General features: G+C 36.7%; 1 protein-coding gene across 1 annotated transcript; it reads right to left on the bottom strand.

The window, feature by feature from the left end:
* Positions 1-601: 601 nt before the first annotated feature.
* On the bottom strand, positions 602-20,541 carry LOC118264318 (trehalase). The gene is made up of 2 exons (XM_035576793.2): positions 20,263-20,541; positions 602-4,413 (listed from the first exon to the last, which is right to left on the bottom strand). The coding sequence occupies exons 1-2, from the start codon at positions 20,278-20,280 to the stop codon at positions 2,668-2,670; spliced, it is 1,764 nt and encodes a 587-aa protein (XP_035432686.1). The 5' UTR covers positions 20,281-20,541; the 3' UTR covers positions 602-2,667.
* Between the last annotated feature and the right edge of the window lie 1,738 nt (positions 20,542-22,279).

Here is a 22,279-nt window from a genome sequence, read left to right as displayed (position 1 = left end):
TGAGCCTATTGCCATATACTGGGCACTATTCCAGATTCCGTGCTACTACTGAGAATTTTTTGAAAAACCGATAAACCAAGTAATACTTTACCCGAACCGGGAATCGAACCCGAGGACCCTTGTTCGGCAGTCGCACTTGCACCTACTCGACCAACGAGACAGTCATAGGGGATAAACTTTTTACTTATATATGTACATATAATAGTGTTAATATATCGACGGTTAAAAGGAAATAGGGTATAAGCGACATTTTGGTCAAAAATGAGTTTATTATGCTATTCTACCTAAAATTTTCCGCTCTTTCGAATACGCTTACTCTCATGGCTCTACGATGACATTTCTGGCGTTTATACTCCAGCACAAAAAAAAACCTTTTCCTAGTATTCTTTCGACGACCGACGAGTTTATACGGTTCTCCTGAACATTTAATTTTTTGTCGCTTATACCCTATTTCCTTTTAACCGTCGATACGTAATATATATTTCAGCTTATATAATTTAAGCTAAGGTCTGGGAGTCGCGAGCTCTTAGTCTAACATAGATATTTATTTGTATACTGTAAAGGTATATATAGGTAGTTGTGGGAAAATAAAACTCACACATACTTTAGACACAGCCTTTATATAACACATTGGTAGTTATTTGAACAAACTCTATATAATATATCTATCAACAGGCGTAATTAACTGAAACATAATATTATATTATAATATAGGACAACCCTACATGTTTCAAAGTAAAGGGACCTTCCGAGTCAAACAATAAAACACTTTAACAACAAACCTTTAGGTACAATGTTGTTTGTCATATAGTTACGAACTGGTAAACATAGGTAAATGGTCCGTGATATTAGCCAATCAGTGCTAGTAGCCGTATTATAATCTATAAATTAATTTCCCATACATTGTATTGCACCTGAGGACTCAGTACGAGTAATGAAATCGAAACATTACTGCGTTTAGGCCTTTGATTGGTTGGTTCATTGTAGCCGGCCAATCAGAACGCCGAACGCGATAATATCGATTATAATATGGTGGATCTGGCCATTTAAAAAAAACATTATTCTAATTAAATATGTAACATACAACAGGTTTTAAAAGCTTTACAGCACATTAAAATAGCATCAACATAACAACTATAATAATACAGGTAAACATATAGAATAAATTATTATTAGTATTATATTTGAAACGGACAAACTTAAGGACAAAAAATATAATTACTTATATCGAATATTTTACTTAATATACGAAGAATCTTTCAGTCGGTCTTTTTTATTCATAGTCAAAGTTACTATCAAATATTGTACTAAGACTTTTTGATTCATTTAGATTGTCTATAGCGTTCGCAGATGGCGTTAGTGTAGAATAAGATCGCCCTGACTTAACTTTTGCCATTTTATTACTTACTACCATACTCAAAGTCATTTAATGATTACTAAAACTATTCCTTAGTAACAATTTTGTGTAGAAAACAATAGCTAAGGTCTGGGTTAAGTAACCATTAAATGATTCTGAGTATGGCCATTAGTTAGTTTCGAATTTAAGTTTATACTTTGGCAGTATAGTCGACAACATTGGAAACTGAGTTATCAGAAGAAAAAAAAGTTTATACTTATGTACCATGAGATACAAATACCCACTTAAAGTTACTACTGAAAGGTTCCAGATAAAGTTAACACTATTAAATAAAATATTCAATAAAATATTTAACTTAGCAACAAAATTGTAATTAAAACAATAATCTTAAATGTATTTACATTGGTAACTGTTTAAGGTAAATAGGTAAGGACTTATGATACACATTTTGTTTCATTAAATTAAATAAGTTATAAATGCCTACTTATAAAGTTGTATATTGTATATAAATTAATATAATAGGTAACACATTTATGTATTTGTACCCTGATATACCTTTAAGGTACTAGCAAGGAACTTCGTTTGAAGACCCTGAAGATATTAAGCCCCTGGTGTTCCACAGATGAACTATTTAAATCAAAATGGCCACGACAGCCAAGGGGTTAATAAAATTGCATCTCAGTAAAATGTTCTACTGCAGTCATAAAACATAATCATTATGTTTTATTACAACTTTCGTTAGGCACACTTAATTAATTACTAAGATATCGTCTTACTCACGTAACTATTTGAAGAGGAACTCGACTAGTTTCAAGCCATGACAGAGGTTCATATTCATGAGCAGCATTCCGCGATATACAATACGACGCGACGCGGCGATTGTCGAAACTAGTCGAGTTCCTCGTCAAATAGTTACATGAGTAAGCCGATAACATAATAATTATTATGGTTGGTGTGGCAATATATGTATGTATAACACACCAATTGACTCAACATTAAATTATTTTACATTTATAGGTATACTGCGTCATAGTTTCCTAGCTTTTAGGTATCTCTGATTTGGTTGTGTTTGTAATTTTATTAAAATCTGTCACTAATTAGATTATAAGGACGCTATCACAATATTTTACTTATATATTTAGTTGACAATACTTGTACCATTGTGTTTGTTTCAGACATTTTATGTCCTTATGGCACTTTATTAGCTAATTTATTATATATAGTCACAACCTTCAGTTATTATGAATATCAAACAATATTTTGAACGCTGATAGAAAAATTAAAAAGTTATTTACTACACCCACGCCTAGTCATGCGGTATTGTTCGAAGGATCGCCGTTGTCGGAGGGAGATACAGTAGTAGTAGTACCTAAGTCATTAGAGTCGTCTGCAGTCAAACCTTCTCCATATTTCTTCATAAACTCTAGCACTGCACCGTTGCTCCATCCGAAACCAAACTGCACGTTGTATTCGCCACCTCCTCCGAACTTGCCAGGATTCTCTGCATCATACTTCTCAAACATCTGTTTGTATTCTTGGAAGCCCCAGTGGCAAGACCTAACAAACGTTTGTGCAGTTTCAAAAGCCAGCACACTCGCCTCAGGCGTTCCTATGTTTTCAATGGCGTTAACTACAATACTCACTTCTGGTGGCCATACGTTAGGGAAGTCCCACTGCTCTCCACTCCTGATGAGGGATGTGGGCACTCCGCCAGGGAAGTCTAAACCGCCAGATTGCTTAAGACTGTTCAGAATTCTGTCCCCATTTGCTTTCACTATATTGGGATCAACAGCATGTTGCCACAACGGGGAGACGTTAGACGAGTAGAAATATTTGCGATGTAACTTGTCTCTGATATCATAATCATACCACATTCCATCTTCCTCATTCCACAAAATGGCCTGAATGGCATCTCTCCACTGTTGGGCTAATTGGCCATACGTGGCGGCTTTACGAGGGTTCATCAAAATGGCATGGAAGTTTGCCACGTTCTGGAGAGCACCGGCAAATATGGCGTTTAAATCAACAGGGACGACGTATCTGGTGTGAATGTCTCTTAAAGTTCCGTTGTTGCTGCCATCATTGCTGACGAACCATCGCGTCGAGAAGTCCCAACCACTCTCAGCTGCACTCTTAATATCGACATAGAAGTCTGTGCGACGTTCTTCATCGAAATCTACTGCGTTTTCGTAATCTTCATAATACGATTCAGGTCTTGGACCTGAGCTGAGAGCAAAGTATCTGAGCAGTTTGTGGCTACTACCTTCTTTGTCGACAGACACTGATCTTTCATCCAACCAGAAGTCCATTTCCTTTTCTAAATATGCGATATTGTTTTTCAGGAACTCCGTGTCGTTAGTGTATTGGTAGTAAGTAGCAACCATAGCTGTCAACATTGGCGGTTGACTGCGTTCTTGATAATACCATCTGCTACCATTGGGAATGTGACCAAACAAATTCAAAAGCTCTATCAGATTTTCAATAATTCCTTTAGCGGTTTCTTGCATTCCACTTATCAGGAGACCTTCGATAATCCAGAAAGTATCCCAGTAATAGATCTCCGTGAACCGTCCTCCAGGGATGATGAATCCGTGGGTAATAGGGACCAAACTATAACGATCAGGGTTTTGAATCACCTCATCTTTGACTTTTCGGGCAAGGAGTGGCCAAATATCGTTGATGTTTTTAGCGAACTCTCTTAAGGCTTTATCTTTTATAGTATATATGAATTTAGGATCTTTACTAAAATCCGGTGGAGTCCACTCTTCGAGTTCACCTTCATCTGAGAAGTATTTGTCAACAAATTCTCTCAATTGTTCTCTTGACGGGTCTTGGTTCGTATCATTTAGTAATGTTTCAAAATCACGTAATGTTTGGTTTTGATCGTAATTCATTTGGAGGTCGACGAAGGTTTTGGAGTCGTTGAAGAGCCTGGCCATTTGGACTCGATGGAGGAGTTCGCTCTCGCAGTAGACGGGCTTACTGCAAGTGGGGCGCAGGTCGGCAGCACCGGCCAGCGCCACCACCGCCACCAGGAGAATCAGGAATTCCCGCATCTGAAACGAGTTACAAAACATTAAATAAATAAATATACAATTGCACGGTACGGTCTTGCTCTCAGAAATCAGTTGTATTTGAAGTAATTTCAGTAATTATGAATACTAATTTCTTTGGGTATTTAGTAAAACCATTTCTATGTTTTTTAATTCTATTCGTGTTGAGTAATGTCCTTGGTTTCAATGGTCTCTTTAGCAAAAGACACCAGTATCTAGTGCGAGGTTTTAAACTGTAAAAGTAGGTGAGTATAGTACGTATTATTATATCGACTTGTACTGCACAATGTGTAAAACCATTTACGGCCACTCACCATGACGACTTCATCATTACAAATTATTCAAACGATTAATTCGGTTAACAACCTAACGAGACCACCGTGCCTCCGCATTAAGTCATTATATTTTTTCTACAAGTGCTATAAAAACTAAATCATACTATAAACTGATTATTATGTAAAAAAAGCAATTGACTTTAAACATTTTTGTCGTCTAACAATAAGATATTAAACAAACAAGTTTAACACATAGGCATAGACTATTAATTTATTTCGCAAATAGCGCCAGCCATATTGAATTTGTATAAAAAGTTTAAGTTGAGCAAATTTTTGTGACCATGAACCGTTGTCGTTCTGCCAATTTGCAGACAGGGTTACGTTTGTTCGTATTTCATTAACACATACATACATAGTAAAATAGCATTTTTTGTAAAAATCCTTGGCTTTTTTAATTAATCAATGTAACAGGATAAATAGTCATATAATTTGGTTGATTCGTTACTTATTGCAATATAATGTTGTAATTTGCAAGCAAACAACGATCTAACAACTATATATCGAAGTAAGTGATGATGAGAAGAAACTATGATCGTTTATTTGCATTGAATAGGCTACGAAACTACTAGGCCAATTTGAGAATAGGTGACCTTTCAGAAAGTATCTACCAAGTAATATAGGCCACTTTTTTACATTTTAATAATGTGTCTTTGACTGCCAATATAAAACTGTTGAAAGCAAATCCTCTGTCGTCGGTCACTGGTGACCACCACGGCGTTCAATGTGTTAAAAATCCCTAATTTATTTTTATTATAACTTTCTTGAGACATACTAAATAAAATTAGGTTATCGGCTTACTCACGTAACTATTTGACGAGGAACTCGATTAGTTTCATGCCGTGCTAGAGACTCATATTCATGAGCAGCATTCAAACAAACGACGCGGCTATTATCTATCTAACTTATTTAGTAAATAAAATTCTTTTATTATCTATACTAATATTAATATTATAAAGCTGAAGAGTTTGTTTGTTTGTTTGTTTGAACGCGCTAATCTTCAGAACTACTGGTCCGATTTGAATAATTCTTTTTGTGTTGAATAGTGCATTTATCGAGGAAGGCTATAGGCTATAAAACATCACGCTATGACCAATAGGAGCCAAGCAGAGCGGGTGAAACCGCGCGGAAGTAGCTAGTTAATAATAATTTTATACTTGAAACGTGCGGTTACTAAAACTACTAATATTATTATCAGAAAAGCGTAGTTATAACGGTCACAATTAATCAACTGTTAGACTGTAGCATAATAACTTAGACATCGTAAAGTCAAGGCTACTGAGTAGATGTATTATTTATCAAAACCGATATATTAAACAAGCTTTACACATATAATGCAGGATAAAATATATCATATATTTACTAGGCATTAGGGTGCTTTTTCACCTTAGATGTGCTATGTAGCTATGCGGCAAAGATGTAATAGCTAAGCTGTGAAACTATGTGACCATTTCCACTGATACTAAGTTATGTAGCTATGTGATTAAGGTGTGCTATGAAGATGCGCCGCCGCAAAGTAGCTGTGCGAGGAACATGTGCAGCTCGAGTATGCGATGTATCGATAGTAGGGAAGCAACCACACGTTCATAGCACGCATCTTTCATAAATAATAAATTCCAATTCCATATAAAAAACATAGCTGAACTGAGTCCGTTTCGACCAGTGCTAAGCTATGTGTAACATTAAATATGATTGGTGGAAGCCGAACGCATCCACAGCAACGTAGCATAGAAAGAAGAAAGAAAGAAAGAAAATACATTTACTTATTAGACAAAGAGTTCTTCGTCTAGTCTCCAATATCCTTAAGAAAATAGAAATAGAAAGTATGAAGAGAAAACATAACCTTGTTCATTACATGAACTGTGCAAGTAAGTGCTGTATTCGAAGCTGACACGTTCTACCTAATTACTGATAACATAGTGGCGTCGCTTTTCATGAAACCCCACTCTAATTATGTAAATACAAAATGTCGCAGTTAGATCACCACCATTGTTTGAAATCGATTTAATAATGATGGAGAGAATACATAAAATGTAGTCTTTATAGTCTTTTTAATTAATTATTGACTCATGGCGTTTAAACAGTCACTTAACTAAAGTCACTTGGCTTGAGGTAGCACTTAAACTAACTACGTCTACTGTCAGGCGTCACTTATAAGATAATAAAAATCAAAATGCCATCCCTTTTGTTAACGTTGCCCCACACTAGAATCTTCTCCTGTGTCGTGGGTGCGTTTACAAACATACAAGTTCACTTACACATGACACCTAGACCAGAAACAAAAATATGTGGATCACATAAAGAGTTGCTCCGTGCGGGAATCGAACCCGCTACACGTTGCGTGGCAGCCGTTTGCCCAGCTATCGCACCAACCGTGTAATCAACGTCATCTATCCTAGCTAGGTTCTTTAAAATTTAGGAGAGGTTGTTGAAAATGGCCTTCAGAGTTGTAATATATCGAAACCTGTACGAGTATTTACTATGAGTTTGCACGGCACTGTGATACGCCGCGCCGGCTCGAATAAACCAACCAATCAGGGTGCCGAACGCGCTCTCGTTTAGTTTACTTTAAACGTAAACAAACTCGTACTAAGGGTACTGATCAGCTGAGTATGGGCACACCGATTGAATACAAACGTTAAACATATAACCGCAAGGAGTGACACCACAACACAATGAGAATACTTTTACTTTTATTGACAAACAAAACTGTGACTATTATGTATTAGATAATTGCGTAATTCTGTATCTGGTTCAACAGTAACTGGGAAAATGATCTAACTTGCTTACTGAGACGGTTGAAAGTGAAACGCCAACAAAATGAGAGTACCCTTAGTATTAGTTTGATTTATGTACGTTTATAGTATTCGAAACGAGAACGCGTTCGGCGCTCTGATTCGCCGGCTCGAATAAACCAACCAATCAGGGCGCCGAACGCGCTCTCGTTTCGATATTTTCGTAAATCAAACTCATACTAAGGGGGCCTTCCAAAAGTTTCTTTTGGGACTGTTTGCGACGGAGAAACTTCTTTAGCAACGATTAAGATTGGCTTACCGCCGAAATGAATTCCCAGTCTCAATCTAAAATCTTGAGATCAACCTATTGACAGAAAATGAAGAGAGTGAATAGATGATTGAGATCAGCTATTCATTTCAGCCATTAGCCAAGTACATATATCTGCTATATTTCACGTGATACTAAATGTATGAAGTTTACCGTCATCGATATGTCACGTGGCCATTACAAACGAAGCCTCATAGATTTGTTTCTTTTTCTAGAATCCTTATCTTAAAATAATTATAATGCATAGCACCTAATTCACCTATCTATAGCAAACTTGGCTAAAACTGATCATAAGACATCCCCCAAAAGCAGAATGTTAAACACTTTTATTGTAGTTTTTGCACATTTTTTTTTAAGGGGGGATAATCATCCTATGGCTTCTCTCGCCTTGGGCGAGGCGCAAGGGAGTGCCAGACTCTTACTGACTAAAAACCACCCCGTTCCTACTCCTACTTTTAGAGTCAGAGCCCAGGTAAGGTAGTTCGCAGCTCCGGATAAAAGCATATTAAATACTTGTAGTTTTTGCACCTAATTTAGGAACAACATCAGTGAAAACACGGATATTTCAGTGGCTATACAAATAACCTTATGTAAACATAATTTTGTTGTTGTACATACTCACGCTATGTACTTGTACTACCTACTACAAGCAGAGCAAATACAGTTACATATTAAATCATGAATTTATACTACAGCCCGTATCAGGATTGTATAATTCTGTACTATCAGCGGAAATAATTGGATCACATGTTCCTCTCTTATTTTTATATTTGTCACACGTATAGCTAACTGTATAGTATGTACAACTGTATATACTGTACAGTTATTCTTTAACTAACTAGTTATTATTCAGTATATATGTATACTGACGTTACTTTTTAGATTTCAAAGCAATAACTTCATTTCGTGATCAATGAAATGATTATGAACGTGTGTTGGCAATAAAACAAATAATTACAAAGTTTGCGAATGGTAAATGGTAATTGTTACATTTTTGTGGGGGGTATCATCCAATGGGAATCATCCAATGACTTGCTCTGCCTTGAATAAGGTCAAACTCTTACTGACAAGCCGTAGCCCCGGTAACGCGCTAGGTCGTGCGCAAATGGGGCTAGGGGCTTACTCTTGAATCCGAGTCCGATCGATCGATATTAATATTGCGAAAATTTGCACTCTAGAGTTGCAACACTAACGCCCATTGCATCCGTATTGCGTGGATATATTAAATGAACTACATAGGATTGAGTTTGGCTACTTTAGCAGTTACTATTGGGGTTGTATAGTAATGATATTGAATAACTATTGAGATAAGAGTCCTGATCGGGAAATGCATGTTACATATTACCAAAAGTATCTTAAATCCTTTTACTGGAAGAGGTAATGTTTGCTTCAAAATCAGTCAGAATATAGACGAAATATCTGCCGTGTTAGGAATCTAATTTCACCAAATATAGATTAAAGCATATAAGAAGAAGCTCTACTTACAAACAGGTTCTTAAATGCCAGTTGTAGACCGTATGACTATTTTCAATTTAAATCATTAGGTAGTGCGAAAATGACTGAGTCATACCGAAACTAGTCGATTACACAAACAACTTCTTATTATTTTTATACTCAATCGGCGTATACGCAGAAAAATTATCCGCCATGCTTGATTCCAAATTGATTTTACCGCAATCTTAACGCACAGTAAGTAATTATTTATTTATACGGGTCATGTCTTTTGTTACAAGTAAAAGGAAAATTATTTTTAATTAAGAAGCGCTCAGTTTACTGGAAAATGACTAGGTATCCTGTGTTAGACTAGTGTGTAATCTAGATCGACGTCTATCTGGATAACAAATTTTATTGATATCCGTCCAGCAATTTTTTTTGTTTATGCAACATTTATTTTTGCAAATATCCAGAGACCCCCAAAAGCTCAACAGCTCAATTAAATCAATAAAAATATAGCCCCCTATTACAAAACTCGTTGTCCTTCCTTAGATATATGTAGATACATAGAGGAGAAGATTATTACTAATTATTATTCTGCAACTATTACCAAACATACAATCGCTGTGAAAGGATTATTTTGGCGGAAACCAATATTTATAAGACTTTTGACCTACTAACGGTGACCATGATAGCTTCGGAAGGCCATTAATTCAAGTAATCTCACTTAATATTTAATCCGGCATCTATCAAGCATACAAATAACTTGACAGGTATCAACTAGGGCATAAGGAAGACCCCCTTATAGTACATTAAAGTTATTAATGATATTTGCACCAGGGTCAAACAATCGGAGCTGCGGACTGATCCGGAGCTGCGGACTACCTAGCGGGTTTACCGGGGCTCCGGTTCGAAAAGCAGGAGTCAGAACGGGGTGGTTTTTAGTCAAGTCAAAAAAAAAGCGTCAAACAATTTGAATGTTACCGCAAACAAAAATAATTGTTCCATTTCAAATTTATCTATATGTAAAAGCATTAAAATAATAAATAAGAGAACTTAAGACGGGATATTTACGATGTTTATTTACGTCTATGAGTTTCCGATATTTCGGCACTGTTACAAGCGCCATGATCACGGATGAACTGCTAAATATCCCGTCTTAAGTTCTAATGATAGTGTTAGTGACCATGTCAATTTAAAAACTGACGTCATAATTTACGTTTAGCTATCTGTAGTAGTTTTTGCTCGTTCTATTTTAGCATCCCTATTCATAGACCATAGATGCCCTTGGCCTTGTTTTTTATCAGACAATTGACGGCCGAGCGTGACTGTTTGATTCTGTATTAATTATTAAAATGTTTCTTTTTGTTATAATTGCTTTGGATTATGACGTGAAACCTTTAAAAACTGGACTGGAGTCGGCGGTAACCATAATTTTGTCGAGCAAGGGGGTGGGATAAAATAATACTTATCAAAGTCGAAACAAGATAGTTAAAACATTCACAATGAACATTGGGTTTTCTATTCAATTTATTTCGACTTGTATTTATTTTTTGTCTATTAGATATGTAATTATTCGTACTCTGATACGATCTTGTCACAGCTTTTTTCAATTGAATGGAGCACCGTTGAGGGCTTACTACGAGTTTATGTCACTTTGAACGAGATCATATTTGGCACCTGATTGGCCAGCTCGAATGAACCAACCAATCAGAGCGGCGAACGCGGTCTCGTTCCGATCTCGTTAAACGTAAAACAAGCTCGTACTAAACCTTATGCTCAGTTCCGTTAGTAGTATTCCGGTACTTAGTATTAACCATAGACTAGTTTATTGTTACTAATGTGGGAAACGGAACGCAAGAGGAAGTGTAAGAGAGAGTGTTATGTGTGAAAGAGAGGGATATAGACGATTAAAGGAAGCGAATGGAAGAAGGTTGCGAAGGCGATTGAGATTTGGCACAAAGACGTTAAGACGGATGCTCAGAAAATAAAAGGTGGTTAAAATATAGATGAGTTATTATTTATTTCAAAATCCTATCCCACACTAATATACAGAGAGAATCATAGCACGACCATAGATGACAGTGACGTCATAGGTCGACTGATATGTGAAACCATAAAAATATGATGACGTATAATGATTTCTTTAATCATTTGAAGATTCCTAACTACCCATTGTCCGTCCTAATAGCTTATTGTATTATTATATGAATGATCATGTATATGTTTTGTACCAAACTATGATATTGTAATATGTCGAGAAAATTATTGACAACTTTACTTTCGTGTCAAAATAAAGAAGGTTTGAAGGAAGGAGTGATTATTTGGGCAACCTAGTCATATATCTCAGGATAATAGATTAGATTACTACTTAGAATAATTGTAAATTGTAAGTACCAATACTCTAAGTTGTGGACACATACATACATAAATGTAAAGTTGGTTTTGGAATCAAAAGGAAAACACGTGACTGATCGTAAGAAATAGAATACAAGTAGCGTAGATAATGTTATATGAATTCCTTACTCAATTGTACCTATTGTACATACAGAGTATATTGAAACAATAATAATTATAAGTATTCTATAGTTATTTTTGAATAGAAGAACATTTGAGGCGTGAAATTGTAATTTGAATACTCAAAAGAATTTTAAACATTTCTGTTTCTTTGAAAAGCAATTGTAGATTTGTACTGTAGTACAACATAAATACGGTTTTATAACCGACTTAAAAAAAGAAGGAGGTGCTCAGTTTGACCTGTATGTATGTAATCTTGATCTACTAGCTACGAGCTACGCGCCACAAACTGCGTGCTACGAACTGTGTTCTACGAGTATCGCGCTACGCACTATGAGTTACTCACCCCAAACTACGTGCTACGAGCAATGCTCTACGTTATAATACGCCATACGTACTACGCCATACGTACTACGCCATACGTACTACGCTGTACGAACTACGCTGTACGAGCTGCGCGCTATGAGCTACGCAAAAAGGCCGCGAAAACGTAATGCCAACTGGGGCAAGTCTGCTATTACAATTGTGTCAGAATGGTCGATCACTGAGCAGTGCGAGAGGGACGGAGCTATGTAGGTTGTATAGGAAAATACTAGAGCGTGAGGCAACAGTATTTAAAAAATATATATAAGTCATATGTGCCAACTAATATGTGTCAATGACAACAGACAGTCAGTTATCTGATTACGCATGTTTCATTGTAAAGGTACATCATCGTGATGACTGTTCAACAAAAATCATTGAATTGGTTTCTTATGTCGGCCGGAAGACCGATTTTCCAGGCACGTCTCGCTCTAGGCCGGTCATTGTCAATAAAAAGGTACCAAATCATGAAGGAAAACTTATTTCCTTATATACCACCATTATGTACTTATTATGACTTTACGATATTGCCTTTTAGCCTCTTAGGCTTTAGTCACACTACGGCTAAACCGCAGCGGTTTTTAACCGCATAAGCTAATGAAACAAGAAGACGAAAACAATCCGCTGCACTTGCAGTTTTTCCCGGATATTAGAGTATTAAGTAATATTAATTTTCGTGTCTCTTGCCCTTGTCAAACAATTTAAAGGCGACTGATTTTAAAACCGTCTACAAAATGTTGTTATTGGATGGTTAAATTGCAAGTTTCGCAGTCTAAAAGCGTGGTAGCGTGGTGCGTGGGTAAAGCGATTTCGCGGTTAATCGTTTGTGGGTAAAACCAGTAGTGTAGTGCGTCCTAAGCCTTACAATAACAGTTAAGTAAAGTCATTCGAACAAAAATCCCTCGTCTAGGCAAGTACTTAAGAACATAATTTGTAGCATCTTCTCTTAATTGTTGAAAATAAGGAAAATCTTTGAAGGATTTGTCTATGTTTATAGCTACGACAGTACTATACATAGAATAGATGGTAAAGATACCTGCTTATCATAAAACAGTGCTAACTAAATATATATTTTTTACATTACTTCAAATGAATTATTTTGATATTTATTCTGGTGTATAAATAAGGAAAAAGATGTCTTATAATCAAGGAGATAAAGTTAAAAATACTTCAAAGATTAAGTAGTCGAGGGTAACTTGATATGCTGTGTTGATCTCTGCAAGTCCTAGAGTGTTATCAACAGTCATATTGTTACTGTCTAATATATGATAAGATAACTTGAATCACCTGCTTCAGATTACCGGTACGTGGTAGAACAGACAAACAAACACTTGAGGATTCAAGTACTTTGTGTCATTGTTACTGAGGTCGCAAAATATCTTCACGCTTGTTATCTCATGTAGTAAACAGGAAAGTTTAATAGTGCACACACTTTTCACTGCACACGTTATTATATGTACTGCCTCTTTGGTCGAGTGGTCGCAAGTGCGATTCCCGGATAAGAGGTCTCGGGTTCGATTCCCGGGTCGGGCAAAGTATTGGTATTTTTCGGTTTTTTGAAGATTGCATTGAGCAAAGATGGTGTTTAATGCTCAAACCTTCTCCGTGAGCGAAGAGGTTTTTGGTTAGCAGTAGCCACTTATAAACTGTTGATGATGATGATGATGTTTTTTAATTAAAAATGTAGTTAGGTATGCTAAACTCCAGAATGATCTAGAGACCTATTGCGCTGTTTAATTTTGTTTGTACCTAATTTAATTGTGATCATTGATATTGATATTGTTGCAGTTTTGTTTCTTATCAATCGGGACTTTACTGTGATCTGATATGATATGATATGATTGCATTTTCTTGCTGTCCTACATAACAAAGTTAGATCGACATAATGATACATAGATAACACAATACATGACAAAGGAAATGTAACTGATTTAGCAAAGTTTTAAAAATAAAAATGATGAAATCCTTTTGTTTATTGAGAAAACATTCATTAACGAGTGTGAAAAATATTAATCGAGAACTTGAATCAATCGGAATACGGGGTACGTTTACAACACTTATGTACTTAGTCTTTATTCTTAGAATAAATATTATTATGTTTCTTAATTAACTAAATCATCAATTCAATCAATTCATCATGGCAGCGTACGCAGACGCGGCGTTGTCGCGCAGCCTACTAGTTAATTACCTATAGAGCTTTTCCCGATAACTTACGTGAATTTTATTTAATTTAGTATATCTAACGATAGTTATCTTCTATTATATAAAAATAAGTCGGGTTTTCTTTCCTGACGCTATAACTCCAGAACGCACGAACCGATTTCCATGGTTTTGCATTTGTTGGAAAGGTCTCGGGTTCCGTGAGGTTTATAGCAAAACATGGTGGCGAAACGGAGTTCGCCAGGTTTGCTAGTTTATTATAAAGATGTATTATGTTCATATTCGACATTTAATTAAAAGCATAAACCAAATCTTCTTTTTTACTTTATGGAAACTCGAATACAGATTACATCTATTATTACAATAAAAAAATTTGATGGTATAATTTATGTAACAACAATTTATTGTAATTTCGACTTTGTACACGTGTATTTAAAAACTGGTTTTCTTATTTGTTGCGATTTGAGTTTATACATAATTATATTGAGTAAAATTTTAAGTACAATAATTGTAAATTGTACTTTATTTTTAGTTACGTTATAGTTAGATTATATTAGACACTACAGTTTACCCATATACTGTGCGAGGAGTAAGCTCAACTAGTTTCAAGCTACGACGGGAGCTCATAAATATGAACAATAAAATCCTAATTAATCGATCAACGCAGAGAAGCCTAGATCATATCTCACCATTCTTACTGTTCAGAAATAGATTTTTAACTATTACATCATATAGTCAAAAATAAAACAGATAAAATAAGATTGAAAGAGTAGATAGAGCTATTGTGCAAAATATTTGTCAAGATGTGTATAGACAGATAAAAGATATTCATGATAAGTTAATGATAACCTTATCAGTAGGAAGGTCAGACGGATTTATTTCTGTGTTGCAATTTGTTAGACACTGCATTTTAAGGGTCCGTTCACACAGACCGGCTTGGAGATGAGAGCAAATTTTTATCACGTTGAAAACAGAGTTTTGCTTATTTGTATTAAGGTTTATTTTTAATGTGCACTGTTTTTGTCATTAAAAATGCTTGACGGCGCTTGGTGTGAAATAAGAAACGGAGCTGACTAAGTAAATAAGTAAGAGTAGTAGCACGGAGTCTGGAATTGTACCCAGTATATGGCAATAGGCTCACCCCCATTACATGGGACTTATAACATAAATGGTGAAAAATGGATGTACATTGTATAGTGGCATTAAGTGCCGTAATGTGCACCTCTGTCTACCTCTTCGGGGATAAAAGGCGTGACGTTGCATAAACTTCTTTAAATGAAACGGCAATTTATTATTAGAACTCATTTCTTGCCTTAAATTCTCAATCTTTAGATCCATTTAGGTAACCTAAACTAATAGCCTACTCTTCATTAACACCTAACCAATTAACAATCAATAAAACGATTATAGTTAGTTATTAGGTGTGTCCGCCATTTGTAAACCTTCAAACTAAAGATAGAAATGTTTTGTAGTTCTTAGGCAATTAAAGATAGCATTATTTATTTCATAGTAATAGCTGACCCGTGTCTACTCATAGAATATTTTTCTCCTTTCCTTATTATTCCGATGTTTTAAATCAACTGCTCATGACTAGACTACTGCTGGATTATAAAGACGATTATGCGTGTTTTACTTACAGATGGTTCGCCCTATACGTTGCCCTACACTAGGTTTGTCTCCTGTGTCGTGGGTGCGTTTACAAACACGCAAATTAACATTACAAACATACATACACATTACACCCAGACCCAAAACAACAATTTGAGCATCACACAAAGAGTTGCTCCGTGCGGGAAGCGAACCCAATACCCGTTACACCTTTGAGGTGTGGCTAGAGAGGCGCCATGGCTTCCTCACCTACCGCCTGACGCAGGTGCTTACCGGACATGGGAGTTTCGGTAGGTTCCTGTTTTTGATTGGGCGGGAGGAAACGCCCGGGTGTCATCACTGCGAAGACCGCCCGGAGGACACGGTGGAACACACGGTTGCGGTCTGCCCTGCGTGGGCTGAGCACCGCCGTGCCCTCAGGGAAGTGATCGGCGACGGCGACCTCTCGCGTCCGGCTTTGGTTCAGACCATGGTGCGGAGCGAGGGGGACTGGGATGCCGTCTCCTCCTTCTGCGAAGCAGTTATGCTAGCTAAGGAGGAGGCGGGACGCGTGAGGGAACGAACTTCCTCACGCCCTAGCCGACGCGAAAGACACTCCGGGCGTCGGGGATCGCGTGACGATCTCCGGCCACCGTAAGTGCGGGTCTGCGGACGGCGAGCAAGGGTAGCTCGCCGCCCGACCAGAACCAAACCCGTGCGTACGGCGCTTTGCGTTCCGCGCGCGCCTCAAAGAGCCATCAGACCACCACAGATGGGGCCCAGTAGGGCTGATGCTTAATCCGGAGCTGCGGACTACCTAGCGGGTTTACCGGGGCTCCGGCTCGACAAGCAGGAGTAGGAACGGGGTGGTTTTTAGTCAGTAAGAGTCTGACACTCCCTCTCGCTTTGCCCTGGCGAGAGAAGTCATGTTGCCCAGCCGCCATGTCAAACGTGCAGTCGAGTTTTATCAGAGGGTTGCTGCCCTGTCTCTCCTAAATAATTCAGATTTTATCCACCTAAAATCGACCAAACACTGATTTACTATTTTTTATACACCGTCACTCAAGATCATTAAAAAGTGGTACCAATACCAGAACATCAAGCTGCTCATGTAACAGATTTACAAGCCTATTGCAAAAGAAATAAAGTTAAAAATGTCTTGGAGATTACTCGAGGTGTCTCTATGCGCTATGTACCGATGCAACATTACATAACTCCTCACAAGACACATAATAACATAATTATGTACAAGATTAATTACAGTGCGAAAATCCGCGACCGCAAATTACCTTTGATTGGCATATACACAATATATTCTAATGTCAGTACCTATGCACACACAAAGTGTCCAACTCGCTAAGCGCTTAAAAATGGCTACCAAACTGACTGCACGGTTGGCGCGGTGGCTGGGCAACCGGCTGCTGCGTAACGTGTAGCGGGTTCGATTCCCGCACGGAGCAACTTTGTGTGATCCACAAATTGTTGTTTCGGGTCTGGGTGTCATGTGTATGTGAATTTGTATGTATGTAAACGCAGCCACCACACAGGAGAAAATCCTAGTGTGAAGGCAACGTGTTTTAAAAAGAAACACTGTCCAACTGTACTGAGTTGTGGCTTTATAAAGCGTGGGACTACATGGCTTACTTTTCATTATTTAATACCTCGTTTGTTATTCGAATATAAACGGTGTTTTTTTTATCAAGGAGGGAAAGTTATCCAATGCTATATAATTTTCCCTTCTTAAAAATAGACCCAGAGGAGAGTGTCAGTCTCTTACTGTTGACTAAATACCCAAGTCAAGTCAACGTCACGTCTTTTATCCTCGAAGGGGTAGGCAGAGGCATTACGGTACGTAATGCCGCTATACAATTTGTGTTACAAGTCCCATGTAATAGAGGGTAAGCCTAATACCATGTCCCGGGCACAATTCCAGACTCCGTACTAGTGAGAAATTGTGCGAAAAACCGAAACAAGCCCAGTAATACTTTAACGACTAAATAAATGCTAAACTCAAATCTATTACATAGTTCGTATTTTTATTTTTTTACCAATAAATGGTACCGTACTTTATCTGACCCAGGAATCGAACTTTAGTCCTCACGATTGTAAAGGCAGTTTAACTCGTTTTATACGTATATTTATAACATAGTAACGTAACCGGTTTTTTTTAATATGTTTTGTAATTAGTTTTTTTCGTTTCGATAACAAAAAACTAGCAATTTATTTGTTGTCATGATTGTGAAGTTAAAAGTATTATTCTGTGGTTAGATATTATTGTCTACTAGCTTATGCCCGCAGCTTCGCTTGCGTGGAATACGGACATTGTGACTTATATTTTCTAAAATAAAAGTCTAAGTAGCCTAAGTTACTTCTTAGTATCTACATTAGCTACCTGCCTAAAAATACAAAATCGGTCCAGCCATTTCAGAGATTAGCCAGAACAAACAGATAGACAGACACACAAATATAAAAAATATATATATTAGTATATGTTACGTATGGTACGTATATCAATATGGATGTAATAAAAAGCTTCAATTTTATTTATTAGTCTATCTATGTTGATATTTATTGGGCACTGAAAATAGGTGACACAATCAAAAATAAATTGTTTCTAGTTCCATTAATACAGAATGTAAAAAATAAAAATAATAACAGAACAGAGAAATACCATTATCTGTTCCGTGTCAGTAACTATGTAATTTCAAGCTTAGAATTAGTATTCTCTAATTTAAAGTTTTACACCTATTAGATTTGGCACTGCAAAATATATCTTGTAATCAGGTTATGCTCTGCAATTTATATCGTTACGCCTTTTATCCCCGAAGGGGTAGGCAGTGGTGCACATTGTACACCAACTTTTCACAATTTATGTTGTACATAACTCCAATAGGTGCTGAGCCTATTGACATACCGTATGGATAAGACTCTTATCCATTCCTCTATTCTACCATATTTATTATCGTCTATACTGACAATGTGCAAAAAATGAGCCAAAATGGCCCAGTAGTTAAGCCAAAATATATGTATACATACCGGTATATACCGGGCACATTTCCAGACTCTGTGCTACTACTAAATGTTTTTCTAAGCCCGAAAAAAGCCTATAAATACTTCGCCCGACCCGGAAATCGTACCCGAGACCCCTTGCCCGGCAGTCGCGCTCGCAACCACTCGGCCAACGAGGCAGTCATTACTTGTAATCAGGCACTTAAATAAGAACATTAAGGTAATAATTAATGAATAGAAATACATGTGGTTGTGATCATTAACACTGCAATAAAAATCATGAAACACCTAAACATTGGCAGGAAATGAGAGGAATTCTGCTAAATATAAATAATTTTCCTTATAATACATAAAATAATGACTACAAAAAAAAGGTAACAAAATACCTATATTTATAAAACACGTCATAATATTTGACTAGCCTCCGCCCGCTACTTCGGACGCGCAAAACACAATACACAATGGTTTTTCCCCGTTAAAATTTTGAAATATTTATTGTACGTGTAAACCAAATTTCGGTTTTATACACGTAGTACTTTTTGGTGTTCATTTAAAAGTAAATCGCTTCATATTACAATGTAAATATTATTCTAAACTTTAACTTACTCGTACTAACTGCAAATTTCAATAACCGATCTTAATCCAACATGTTTAGGGTGTTTTTCCACCAGAGATGTGCTATGCTACGGATGCTGTGGATGACTTTGGTTTCGGTCAATCATATTCATTATAATTTTCTTCTGGGACAACGGTTCGATGTATCTGGTGTAAAATGGGTGTTAAATTAACATCAGCTCCTCTGCCTATCCCTTTGAAGAATGTCAGGTGTGATGATCACATCGAGTGATCATTTGTCAAAATGAGACAAAAGAGGAAAACCGAAACACCACCGAGATTTAGCTCATTGTGAGAACTTCCTTTAGACAATACATTTGCTCATTTGTATTGTGTTTTTAAAAGATATTTTTAAGTACATATACACATACATATTTAGTTAAATCTTTTGAACTGTGGAACAGTTTACATCTCATATGTTTATTTATTATTATAATAATATTATAATTTTCTAGAGAAATCTTATGGTACACTGGTAACCAAAGGCTTCTGTGTCATAGGTTTTTTTTTTTTTTTTTTTTTTTAAGGGGGGAAAATCATCCAATGACTTTTCCCGCCTTGGGCGAGGCGAGAAGGAGTGTCAGACTCTTACTGACTAAAAACCACCCCGTTCCTTCTCCTGCTTTTTGAGCCGGAGCCCCGGTAAACCCGCTAGGTAGTCCGCAGCTCCGGGAACCTGTATCTATATCTCTATTAATTTTCTATTAAAAAAGCTATATATAATAAAATACCTGTTTAAGAATAATTTAATAACAATATAATGTCAGCTTACCTTACAAAAGGACACCATTCACTTCACGGATTACCGATCACAACTTGAATTTAAAATCGATATCTCGATACACGAAACGAATTGAAACTACACTAGGATTATGCACTGGTACAAATAGAATAAGATCAAATTATTATATCATATCATTTAATAATCGATTGATTTTATCGATTCGACATTTCGTCGGGATAGATCGATAACATGCGCTCGAGTCGCAAACACGGACACGACTGCGACAAGTGACAGTTACCGCCTTGAAGATCACTCGTGAATACATGCAAGCGGCGCGCGCGCATGCTTTTATACCACACCGTACTTGATAAGAACATCACAAATGTAGCTTTAGTTTTTTTAATTAGAAGTACATTTTTTCTTTTTTTTTGTCTTAAATTATTGTAATTTTTTTTTTGACGTTTAAAATATGTAGTGTTGAAAATTTGTGGGTTTTTGCCCAATATGTACCTACGGTGGCTTGGAGACAAATACTGGTCAGTGAACAATAATAATTAATACGTATTATATTCTTTAAAATACAAAAGGTCTGCGTATTTCTCTGAAAACAAAAATTTATTTTTCTCTTCAAAAATAGTTTATTGTTTCATGACATATGTATGGTGTGGGGTTACTCACTATCTGACAGGGCTATAGTCCTTAAGCCCTGAGTTCGACGTCCGAGTTGAAAGAAATATTACTATAAAGAACATAGTTCTTTGGGATTTATCAGATCCAGATCAGGGGGCCTACTCCGGTTCTCGAATCCGAAGTTTCGTTTAATTTTCAGCCGTAGGTTTTATTGATTTACTAATGAAACTAATTAAAATAACGTCTTATTTTTAATTTCAAATCAAAGCCTATTTATTATTATTTATATCTTGATTTCATTCGTTCATTTTTGTTCACAAAGGTTCGCAATAAATGGAATTGTAGTACCAAATTTGCGAAGTTTCGGATGGAACTTCGTTTTTCGTAGATTAGTTTTGCCACCGTCCACGACTAACCTCTAACTGCCGAAATTATAAATCGATGTAAAAAAAAGATTGATCTCGAGATCCTTATCTCTTAGTACGAGTTTGCTTTACATTTAAAGTAATAGAAACAAATAATTAAGTGTAGGAGAGCAATTTTTGACATTGTATCTGTTAATGTGACTTTGGTTTATTTATTTTTTTGTTTATATTCAAGTAAATATTTTTTCTGACATAAATTAATTTTGTTTTATATAATTTGAGTTTCAATTTTAACTTTTATAATTTGTTAATTTATATTTGCATGCCTCGTGGTAAAATATGGCTTAGCTCGCAATGTAACTAAACAAATGATATTGTAATAACCCATATTTGCTCTTTATCTTTAACTTATCTTTAATGCTTCGGTACGAATGGACCGGCTCAACCGCAGTAATACCACGGCCTCGCAGGAAACCGACGTGAAACAACGCTTTCGTTGTGTGAGTGAGGTTACCGGAGGCCCAATTACCCAACTTCCCAATCGTCCCAATCCCCGATTCCCCAACAACCTTTAAATTTCTAACCCCCAAAAGGCCAGCAACGCACTTGTAACGCCTCTGGTGTTCCAAGTGTAAATGGGCGGCGGCGATAAAAAAGAACGAGAGATTCGGCTTTCTGATTGGCGGTCTCGAATAACCCAACCAATCAAACTCATACTGAGAGTACTGTTATCTATTTCGGGGTTAAGTGACAGACATGCAACAAGATTCATGAAAATTTTCAGTGACTTGACCACCTGCGAGGTGTGGGGATTAAGGCAAAGTATTTCAGAGACAGGGCAGTAGACGTTTCCAAACTGATGGGTACTTTGGTAATATCGTACTTGAAGTAACAAAGATACGTAACTGTTGAACACTATCTACTGTAGTTCCTGACTTACAGTGGAGTAGGAGTTGCAGTGGTTTTAGGAGGTTGTGACGGGCTTGTCCCAAAAAAACCTGTTAACACTTATACTTATATAACGAATCATTTAGGAATGGATGGCGAGGCGAGAGGGAGTGTCAGACTCT

The sequence above is a fragment of the Spodoptera frugiperda genome, chromosome 26 (assembly GCF_023101765.2).
Source record: "Spodoptera frugiperda isolate SF20-4 chromosome 26, AGI-APGP_CSIRO_Sfru_2.0, whole genome shotgun sequence".
NCBI lineage: Eukaryota > Metazoa > Arthropoda > Insecta > Lepidoptera > Noctuidae > Spodoptera > Spodoptera frugiperda.
This window is presented reverse-complemented; position numbering and strand designations above follow the sequence as displayed.